Here is a 12,007-nt window from a genome sequence, read left to right on the forward strand (position 1 = left end):
AGATCTCATTATAATTTTGCGAATAAAAACTTAAATCGCTAGATTAGGAAACAAATTGGAATATCAAATCCTGAAGGAAACCAATTGAAAACCATTTTGGAAAGAAATCGCATTTCGCGCAATCTCTCTAATGAGTTTCTATGGGGATGTTATTTTTGTATGAAGCAAATATTGGCACACGTTGACAACTGTAGACGTTAGATTAAGAATAAAAATTAAGGTAAAACAGATTAAAATTTTTTAATTTTTTTTTATAAAAATTGACGAGTTTGAATTATATTATAATAGTATCTATATATTAATTGCAGAAAAGGACTTTTAAATTTGTTGTAAAAGCAATCAGAAAAATAGTGCGTTGGAAAACATCGTGTTTTCTGTTAACGAAATAGATCGACTTTAAGATTCCTTTAAAAGTTTTTTTTCGTGAACGCAAATTTATAAAATTATTAGCATTTAAGTTAAACAATCAGAGCGGGCAGAAAGGGATGATTAAAACTCATTAATCATTTCCGAAAAGAATATTTTCTACGTTCACTTACGTTTTTTTTTACGTGGGATTTTTCGATGATTTTTTTTTTTTTATATAAAAATGTTGTACTGACGTTAAATTAATAAGTTATTAATTGCTTATTTTGAGTATTAAAAGAACTGTTGTTAATGCTTTTAATACTCGAAAATGAGTAATTAATTACAGGCCAATTTAATTCTGTCAGTATTTCTCTGTAAAAATTTTAATACGATATTTTCTCGTGAATAAAAAGTCGTAAAATTAATATATGACAAAAAAGAAAGAAAAAGAGCAAATAATCGAATATGAGAGACACTGTCCACGGAATAATTAGCCTCCTGTGTACGATTCGCGCGACCCTTGACGATCTTAATGGGCCGGAAGTGACGTTCCTTTCTCTCAGCTCCCTCCGCGCGCCCCTTTGTGTCTCCGTTGATTGGTACCACCGCACTACCAAACTGTTTACGATGATTCTCCGCGGTTACCGCCTATTCGTGGTACAATGTAACTATTACGCATTAAAACTGTCCTATGCCTCTGCCGCTGTCGCTATTACAGCATTGTGAGACATCTAGCCCGCACGCGTTGCATGTGAATTTCCCAACGATTTCTTTTGTCAAACGAACATAATGTAAGTCAGCGGAATAACGTAAACAATGAACGTATAAATTATATAATTTTGTAATATCGTGGTCTCTCTCGAAATTTTTCAAACTTTTTTTACGAGTTTCATAAAATTTTTAGACGAATTTAATATTTTTGATTTGTATAATATTATTCTGCTTAATAATACAGAAAAACATCAAGATATCAAAACAAAAATTACATTTATTCTAAAACTTAGTTGTCTTCTGCGGATGTTTTATCTTTTGCGGCTTTATCCTGGCAAATCCTTGCGTCAACTCTCATGTAATTCGCTAAAATGAATGCCGAAAGGGAAGTGAAAGAAGGCGTTGAGAGAACCAGTCGAATACTATCCTCTCGTTCGAAAGCATATCGAGTTTTTTTTCTGGGTGATTCCAATATTTCGAACGGTACAATGTTCAATGTACTTGCAGCATACCAGCATTATTACTCATTGTCAGTAAGTTACGTAAAATCGTACATATGTCATGCGAGGTCTCTAATTGCTAATGCAAGCAAAGGTGTCTGCGACTAAATGTGTCGGCATGCTCGTACGTGTAAAATTCCTCAGCAAACCTGCAATTACATAAATTGCAGATTCCTCAACAAATCTGTAATTTGTTCAATTACAGATTGATCCAATTCATTTAATACTGCAATCACAGAAAAACTAATCTAAATTGAAACTTAATCTCGTATAATTTTCTTTATTTTCACCAAAATATATGATTTTAAGAAAATATATTTTTTTTATTTCAAAAATTTTTCTCAATGTAGAAAATAATGAAGGAAGCTAATTTTACATACTTTTCGTTGAATCTTTTTAAAAATTAAAAATTGCTTGGTTTTGTATAATTTTTATGACAATAAATTTTATCGTAAAAGCTACATGATTTTTACCACGCGATTTCAGCATCGAGAAATGTGTAACTTGAGAAATGGAGAAAATGTGAAGGAGGAAAGCTCCGAGAAGAAATCGGTTTCGAATCTTCGTCGAAGAATCCGCGTAGACGAGAAGAATAGGCATATCTCTCCGGTACCCTGTAGGTACATCCAGAATGCACCTTCCCCACCCACCCCATCCGGCGTTACTATTACTCAGTCGCTTTCTCACGTACATACACATCACAGTTTTGCCATCCATTCATACACACTCGTCTATCCCCGCGTACATACAATCGGGTCCGAGCCTAAGTTAGTTCTGCACCGCCGCCACCGCCAGCACCCCGGCACCACCACCACCACCACCACCACCATCGCTACCACTACCATCACCACCACTACCATCACCACCACCACCACCGCTATCACCTTCTCCACCACCCATCGCCAATGCCCCAGCCTCGCCAAATCGCGGATACCAGCGCAGCAGCGCCCGGCACCGACTTCACACTGCGTTTCTGATGCGCGCGAGTACCGGAGAGAGAAGAGTGGCGAGGAGGGAGGCGAGGCGCGACGACGGTGGAGGACGGGAGAGATCGATATAGCGTGGGTGGATGTGCAGAGGTGCGGTGAGGCCGCCGCCGCCAGTCGTGCTGTCGGCTGCATCGACGGACAATCGCGCGCGCTCTCTTTCTCTCTCTCCGTAGTACACCCCCTTCTCGTTGGTCCGTTTCTCTTCTCCTCTTCCTCCTCCTCTTACTTCATTCTGTTTCCCTTTTTTTCCGGAGCTGACACCCTTTCCAGCCCTTTGCCCGTCGTCGTCCAGCGTGTCCAAACGCAGCCGATCGCGAGTAGCGAGCGATTCTCGGAAATCGCCGCGCCGCATCCCCGACGATGCGGTGATAGCGCGACGGTGTGTGTGTATGTGTGTACGTGTGATAAGGCCGATGACACGGTGGCACAGTGAACGGGCAGTGCGGTGATCTCCATCAATTTTGGATTGATCCGATCGGGCTCGACGAGTGAGTCAGGAGGGATAAATCGTCAAAGATTCCTCCCGTTGCGCGATCGTTTCGAGATCTGTGTGCTTCCTTTTTTTCTCTTTCTGCCTCTCCCTCTCTCTCTCTCTTTCTCTTTTAACGCACGTGCGTGCGCGAGGATGCGTGCCACGGCTGGGAATACCTGCTTACCGGAACTGACTGTAATCCCCCAGTGGCCACGCGATTCCGACCGCAATCTGCGACGCAAAACGCGCGACACGACCTCGCGAGTAACGAATGCAGTGCTGGTGAAACCAGCGTTTTTCTATCGCGTACTACTTTTCATACCTCTCACGGAGATTTCCGAGTCGCCTGCAAAGGATCCTTGCTGAATAAGTGAAAACGATTTGTGGTTTCGCGCCGATTGCGAAACGCGTCAAATTTTTCTGCTCCGCACTTCCTCATATTTTACTTTTCAATCAAGAAATTTTTTTTTTAACTGGCAGAAAACTCATCTTTCCGCCGTCTTTACGAAAATCTACACGTGCAATTTTGCGCTTGTTTAATTCCTTCGAATCCCGTTACATCGGTGAAGAGACGGTAGAGTGTACACGAAGGAAAACTCGCGCAAATCGCGGGCTTCTCCGAAAGAAAGGAAAATAATAAACCGCCCACAGTTATTGACTTTCTTGCTTCCGCGTGTATATTTCCAACGGCCTATACTACGTGTCTATAGCAGTTTCCTCCGTTTTACTTGTGTTGTATATAAAAATTTTGCGTTTCCTTAACAACTTTGTGGTAACCGCCAACTTCAATATTCAATCATCCTAGATGAATGCACATGTATGGCGTTCGTGCGGTTAAAAGGTCAGCACGTTTTCCAAATTGGCTATAAAGTCGAAAGGCTTATACGAGAATCATATTTTCCATTTCGTATCGTGAAAGCCGCGAGACTCTGCGAGGCAGTAAAATTGGAGTAAGCCGAATGCGTCCCAAGTCGGAACGGCCCGTGCCAAAGATAGCGACCGCGGAGGAACGACGACTTCATCGTCGGGAACCGTGACCTGCCTGAGAAAGTTCAGAGCCGTATAGGATCGAACTTTCGTCGCGATCACCTAATTGCCTAATTAACCGTAGAAACGTGAACTGACGTATTACTATACCGAACAGTCGCCAAGCCCTCTTATCGATCTTGAATTATCAACCAGTTCTATGGCATCTAATTCTGAGAAATCTAATCGAATTAATTTCGTTTAATTCTATCGTAAACTTACAGTGTATTAACATTTATTGACAGTCTCTTCCGTAATAAATGAGCGAATCTCTTTTAAGAATTTATAAAAAAATTATTAATTATTATTCATACGCGGGAAAAAATTATTAACAAATTGAAATTAATATATTGTATTTAAAACAAATATTTTATTAGCAAGAATATGAAATATTTAAAGAATTTTGTAATCTGAAATTTCAAAAAAAATTTTTTTATTTACATTAATTAAATATTATAAATAATATCATAAATAATTAAATAGAACATGATTGTTTTAATAATAACAGTATTAGAAAATTTTAATTCTTCGTTTGAAGATATTAGTCCATATTCTTAATTCACTTTCATCGATAAAAGCGCTTTTAAGCACATAGTAAACTATATGATAGCGCTTTTAAGCATATACATAGTAAACTATATGATTAAAAGCGCTTTTATCGATAAAAGTGGATTGAGAATAAGGGTCATTGTTATTTCCTATCCTATATTTTTACCTCTCAATTCTCAACTGAAAATTATCACCGAATGATGGGAATATATTTTTTTTAAATAAAATTCTGCAAAATTTCTTTTTGTTAGTCTCAATATTTTACGTTTCGAAGAGATATTTTCAAAAGAAGAATTTTCTTTTTTGTTTGCATATTAATCCCAATCACTTTTGACTTGTTAAAATAAACGAATTCTATTTTATACAAGTCAGTTTTTGAAAACGTCTGCAGTTACGCCCGGAACGAATCTTGGGCACGACCGAGATACGTAGGCTTATTGCGTTTGCTTTCGGGCAACTGTCTCACGTTCATAAAAAGACTAAAAATGCATTTACGAGGGCGTGTCGCGTGTAAAATGATGCAATGAGACGTATCTCGAGAAGGCGAGTAGGTCGAGACGACGACGGCGGCGGCGATCGCGCCGTAAATTTTTCAACGGGGCTTTTCTCTCGTCGCGTGTTTGAGAAAAACGCGCATTAACGCGAACAGGATAATAATAACTCATCCCCGTAGACCCTGTGCGCGGCTTCGAGTGACGCTCGTTAATGCAAAATAAAGGGATCAGAATGCACCTGATGTTAATATCCACGTAAGCGACTAAAGCTCCCTATTAATCACAATGTAAATTACGTTAAATTGTTTGAAAATTAAGCGCCGCGATAATCTCAGAATAAATGAGAACTTCTGATACTGTCGAACAAGGTTCGAGAATTCCAAGATCGATCGCGAATAGCGGGTTAAAATTTTTTCATTGTGCTACTTGTGAAAATTATTATTAAATAATGAGAATATATATTTTTTTTAAGTGAAACTATACACAATTTCTTTATGTGAGCGAGTTATGTTTGTTTAACGCTGCATAACCTCATTTCAATATTTTACATTTCGAAAATAAAGCCGGTTTTCTTACATTATAACATTACTCTGAGAGAAAATGCATCCACAAAATTAAGAATTTTTTTTAACTATTTTATAAATATTGCAAGGTGTTAGAATAATCATTCTAACGACACTTTGATCAAACGGACACACTATTTTTAATCATAATCTTATTAAATGTTACTTTGAGCTGTTTTAATAGCAAAATTTTAATAGCAAAACGGTACTAAACTTCACTTAGCACTCGGATGAAAATTTGTCCATAGTAGCACTAGCACTCCAGAGTAAACCTCGCATTGAGATGTAGCTGGACAGGCCGGTCGAGCGATGCTTCGTGACATGATTTTTGCCCTCGCACTCTCACGACCTCCTCTCATTTGAATGACGCTTGCCCTCCGCCTCGTTGATCTCCATTAAGCTTCTTCACGGGAAATTCGGTCGCGCAGGTTCTCGTATTACAGTCAATTACCAATTATGCGTCGATAAACGCGAGTAAACATGAAGTGAATTATATGGCTGCTGTAATAATCGCGAGCTATAACAATGGTAAACAGATAGCGCAACGATTGCTAAATATTTTATTTACATGGAGAATTATCGCAGAGAACGATGAAATTTTACGGAATATATTTTTGCAGGCTCTTGCCTGCAAAAGATGTGTATATAAAATTCTTAAACATATTTTGAAGATTTCCAATTCCATTAATTTGTCTCAAAATAAGCGAAAGTAGATATCTTGTATCTCAATAGATTGCTGGATTTTACACGGTAAAAATGATTCCAAAGACGATGAATTTATCACCGCGACGAACATGGCATCTCAGATATCTCGTAATCGAGGGCTAATTGAGTGTTGTATCCATCCCTCTCTCGTGTCTCTCCCACTCTACCTACCAGGCGTCGCGGAGAGCCTGGTCCAGATACACGAAGTCGATCACGCAACCGCACAACAGCGTGATGAATCCGTAACGCGGCGCAAACGCATGCACGCACCCCCATGCTGCATGACCTTACAACTGGTGGCCCATATTGGTACGCGAAACTAGGTCGGGTCTGTAACTCTCTTTTTTTTTATCTTTCGTCAACGGTTCTTTCTTACCCAAGATTCGTTTCTCGTCCGACTTGAGATTTTGATTGCAAATAAAAAAATCAGACTTACTCTAATTTTAGTCACAAAGCTGTAGGTTTCATCTTACTCATCAGACAGAAAATTTATTATTGAGATTAATTTACATATTAATATTTATTTGTTAAACATAATACTTCTCGTATTCACAGATAGTACGTACGTAACATTTATAAAAGATTTACGAAATATTGATAATAATTATTTAAATATTTCATAAATATTTTTGTAGTCTTAGATTGCATAAATCATAATGTTTTATTGTAAATATCACATGAAAGTATTTATAAAATATGTATAAAAGTATATTTTAATAACGAATGAATAAAGATTTTTTCCTTTAAGCACTTGTAAAATGTGTAATATTTAAAAAAAATGATGATAAATATTTATGAATATTAAAAATATCGTATGATGTCTGAGATATAAATATCTTCTCTATTCAATTCGATCAACCTATACTTGAACGCCACGTATTCTTCGAACATAAGAAGCCTATGAAAGCTGAACTGCTATTAAAAGATATCAGGAACATGTGCTTTCAAGTCGCTCCCTCGTTTGGTTGTAATTGAGAAGCGTTCACTCCAATTTCCTGCCGCAAAGAAGCCGCATATATCTACAGCCGTGACCCATATTTTCACCCCAGTCGTCGTCCAACCCCCATAACCGTTGGGCGCGAAGGCTGTAGGGAAAGGCGGTGTTATGCACCCTGTAAAAGGGTACGTCATTAAACGGTAGACAAGCAAGCAAGCAGGCAGGGCGAGGCCGTGCCGGTTATTAATCGAAAATGTCAAATGACTCAAAATAGTCAGTCGTGAAAAACTGTCGCTATCTCTGTGACGAAATCGCAAGTACAAAGTGCGGGACCGTCCGCCTTTGTTCCTTTTAAACCTTCGAGATGATGCACCTCGCGTTAACTCTTTCACAGAGCATATTCAGCGGCTCATAGTATACTTTATAGCGATTAAGGACATACAGGGATATCACGAGTCAGAGAAAGGTCGATATTTTGTCGAGTGATAGCGTTTCAAGCGAGAAAGTTCATACGAACATGATAAAGTTCATAGGAATATGGAGAACAATCATGCTAAACCACTTGGTTTCGAAGAAAACGGAGATAGTTTCTAATCAATATGTGTATGATTTCAATTTAATATATTGTTCATACATGGAAAAATATAGTATCAAGCAATAGTATCAAGTTTAAAACTAATGCATTCTATTCAACAATTATTATTTTATATGTAAGTAAGAAAATGTGTTTAGTTTTATCAAGAAAAGTATTGAATAGAAAATAATAACAATATCTTCAAGTTAAAAATTACAATGTTTTAATACTATTATTATTAAACAATGATATTGTGCTCTTTAGATGACTATTATAATATTGAAAAAAAAGTACAATATTTTACTGGTTAAGATTATAAAATTTTTTAATGAAAATTAAATTACACACACACACACACATACACACGCGCGCAAGATTATTATTGTTTCATATATAAATAAGAGAAAATAACTTTTTCCTCATATATAAACAATAATGAATAGAATAAATTAATTTTAATTTGATGCTAATGTGTTTTTTTTACGTAAATACATGCTGTTTATATTTTCTCTTTGATGCTACTAATCTTTTAAATACATATACATTTTAGAATTTTATTTAATATTTTAAATCTCTTTGAAATTGTAAATATTACAATTTTATTATTTATTTTCTTTTGACATTTTTAATTTAATTCCTAAATGATACCTCTTCATAACACAGTTGTACCATATTATAACAGTATAAGAATTTTGATGCTAATATGTTATAATATAATAATTTCCATTTTACATTGACAAATGTTTGGTTATGTTTGTAACCTTCTAGAATACGCGTGCTCGTATAGTTACTGCTCGTGTGAACTTGGGGAAAGTATTCGACGATGAATTCAATGAGTAATGAAGATAAGTGGAGTGTCCCCGCATATGAAACGTATGCATACGTTAATTGGTCGACAGAGTTCTATTCACTAAAGAAGAAGAAGACTCTGTGCGTGTTACGCATCGTCGAGAAATGAATGAATCTTAAATGAGTTAACGGGTAGTTCTCCGAAGGACTTGAGAAAAAAAACGCTCGCGTTCTTTTCATCCGTATCTTAGCATTCACATCGCTTTAAACTAAATCATCCATTTTTCTGCATTTTTTCTGGTGGTTTCATAAAAAAATAAATAATGGCCGATTTTTTGTCGTTGTTTAAGTATGACACCAACACATAACAATCTTTTTTTTTTGTATTAGTTCAAAACTTCCATAATAATTAAGGAGGATTGATGAGCTGTGTTAGTAAAATGGCAACATGAATAATATAAATTGATAACTATGTCATAAGGTCAAAAATTAGTCTTAAAAGTCATCTTATCCGCATCAAAAAATTTAAAAATAATAATTTTGAAAAATACTAATTTATTTAACACCTTTTAATTATAGATGATAAGACTTGAAAAATCAACAAATCTTAATGTCACCATCTCATCCCCCTTTTCACCACCTTTTCGATGATTTTTAATCTATTGAACCTAAAAATTGTTCTTGCAATTTTAAAATTCACTATTTCTTTAGAATCTATTAGCTTCTGAAAAATTTGTGATTGCTGTTGACTCGCGTGCCGTTTCATCGAGGATCATTGAAGCCCTACGACGTATGTAAACAGTGCCAAATCGATACTGCTTATGTTCCGCTAGGCAACTAGTTGCACAACCAAGAGTCGCAATCCTCGGACTTCCCTGGGTCTTCACTCGCTTTCTTTCTCCGACGTAAAATCTCTCGTTTAGCATTGAACACGACTAATCGATTGTCTTGTTCAATTATCGCACGCGAGACATCACTACTACCTTTCTTGAAAGTACTGCTTTCAACATTCTTTATTTTCGCTTCTCAACGTCGAACATGGTGGTGTTCGACTCTCTTTTTCTACGTTTAAATCTTTCATGCGTTCCTTAGAACAGAGACTCGAACGACCGCATTAAAATATATCAAAAGCACGAGTAGAACGCGAGCTTGAAGAGCCGCGCATTTCTACTTCGAGCGCTGACTCAACGTGTAAATTTCCGGGCTATTTTCGAGCTGCCTGTGCGCGCATCCTCGAAAATACCGTCACGAATCATGAGTGAACAAAACGCCGCGCGCCGCGCGATCCCCAAAGAATGGATTTCTGCTAACGAGTGCATGATTCGATACACGATATTCGCGACGATTGACCGACGACTCGGCGACGCGACGGAGAGAGGAGAAAATGGGTCACGGACTTTCTCAAAATAGGTCGCTCCCCCGATACACAAGTCGGCCGGAGCTTTCACGTGACGGAAGCGAATTCCGGCTTGTCCGCATTACGAGTTTGCAAAGTCCATTTCACGATCGAACTTCTGTCATGCGAAAATGAAAGCATTAGGATTACCTCGAGTAGTGAAGTAGCGTAATCAGCAGCGTAAAGTACATAATTGCGATATTTAAAATCACAAGATACATATTATACAGACTTTCCTTTTTTTTTTTTAATTTACCTTCAATTTGGGGTCATGGTAGTCGTAAGACAATTTAAATAAACTTCAAAGAATTTTATTAAAATTTTTCATGAAATCACGAAAAATCATAACGAAATCGTCATTTCATGATTAACCATGAATACCATTAATCACAGCCGAAACAAAATAAGAAATAAACTTAATTTAATTGGCGCGTTTCTGTACGCGGCACTTTGGCGTGACGAAAATCAACACGCCAACCCAATGCTTAGTGTTCGTACCAACTTTGACATGTCGCAGATATAAATGTTTGTTCGCTCATCTCATCAATCTTCTGGTTTCTTACGCCAGAGAAGAGAGCCGGATAAACACTCGATAGACTGTTTCGTATCGGCCAAAACAGAAAACACTCGATGGAAGACTTTCCTCTTGGCAAACCACGAGTAGCCCCGAAATAACGCATCATTCTTTCTCTTTCTCTTCGTGCTTTAGAGAGAAAGAAAACCGGCAAATCTCAGAGAGAGAGAGAGAGAGAGAAAGAGTTTGGGGAAGAACAGATCTCCCGCTATGTCGCGAACGCGCTTAAAAATAAAGTCTTACGTTGCTGTTGAAGTTCGCCCGCGCAAAGAAATCGGCCAAGTTCTTCCTCCCCGGTGAGGCGAGGACGTTCCGGTCGGTCTTCTGAGTTGAGCCTGTCGAGTTTTTATAAGAGTGAAAGCACGATGGAGCGTAGTACGAGAGTCGACTTTGCGCTCGGTGAAGCGTGAGAGAGTGAAGGAGCGAAGGAGAGAGATCTCTCTCAAAGATTGCCGTGCTGTCAAATGTTGCTGGGCACGATCGGAAAATGACGACCACCCACGGCGGCCACATGTACTACGTGATTAAGGTGCCCAAGGACACCGTCGACGGCAACGAGAGGTAATCGCACTCGACAGCTCCTTTGCAATAAGCACCCCCAACATTCTCAGTCATATATCCTTCTTCCGAACCCACATCTCTCCATTCGCGGTTTCTTCATTGCTTGCGTCCTATTTGCGTCACATCTTTCATCGTCGGTTCGCCGCATACGAAATGTCGCGCTTCGAAGCCAACGTCCTTCCGACAATTGAGAGTATTGTATAACATTATTAAGTGATTTTTTTTTTCACGAAAATACACACAAACGTGTAGTTGAACTCTTGCAAGACATTCACGGATTTCCTACACATAAAAAAAAGTCAGTTTTATTCCTAACAAAAGCAATTACTTAATTTACTTTTCTTCTTTTAAGTAACATTTCTCTTTAACAAAGAATATTTCTTGATAGCCTTAAAATACTCGTCGTAAATTTAAAAAAAACCCTTCACGTACTCAAAACGAAAATTTAAGATAAATGTCATGATGACCTTATACCCAGACATGGAAACTTGTTTTTTATTACAATCTTATAAATGTATATTACTTTTAAATGTGTTTTTTATAATATAAAAATTTAATTGTAATCTTTAAATATTTTAAGATACTTATTAAGATAAATTGCTTTAAATATTATAAAAATTAACATTAAAAAGACAAATTTGTTACATATAATTAGGTTACAGTTTATATTTTGATAGTTATTACAAATTTTTTTAGAAACGTTATGTATTTTTCGAGATAATATTTTATAAACAATATTAAAAGATCAAGATCAAACATTAAAGATAAATATTTTAGTTAAATATATAAGATTTTATTGTAAATTCTTACAAAAATTTA

The 12,007-nt window shown here is 37.1% G+C and overlaps 2 protein-coding genes across 5 annotated transcripts in view; both read left to right on the forward strand.

Annotated features, from left to right (window-relative positions):
• Positions 1-12,007, forward strand: part of LOC105196117 — a 116,380-nt gene that overhangs the window by 88,699 nt on the left and 15,674 nt on the right. The window lies entirely within an intron of this gene.
• On the forward strand, positions 4-11,051 carry LOC120359721. Its single transcript, XM_039458441.1, has 2 exons — positions 4-2,638; positions 10,884-11,051. Exons 1-2 carry the CDS (start codon positions 2,022-2,024, stop codon positions 11,035-11,037), a joined length of 771 nt encoding a protein of 256 aa, XP_039314375.1. The 5' UTR covers positions 4-2,021; the 3' UTR covers positions 11,038-11,051.

This window comes from Solenopsis invicta, chromosome 16, assembly GCF_016802725.1.
Source record: "Solenopsis invicta isolate M01_SB chromosome 16, UNIL_Sinv_3.0, whole genome shotgun sequence".
Taxonomy (NCBI): Eukaryota; Metazoa; Arthropoda; class Insecta; order Hymenoptera; family Formicidae; genus Solenopsis; species Solenopsis invicta.

Coding starts and splice junctions, on each gene's coding strand:
- LOC120359721 (XM_039458441.1), top strand. CDS start 2,022: ATGATTTTTACCACGCGATTTCAGCATCGAGAAATGTGTAACTTGAGA. Junction 2,639..10,883: donor GCGTGGGTGGATGTGCAGAG/GTGCGGTGAGGC, acceptor TTGCTGTTGAAG/TTCGCCCGCGCAAAGAAATC.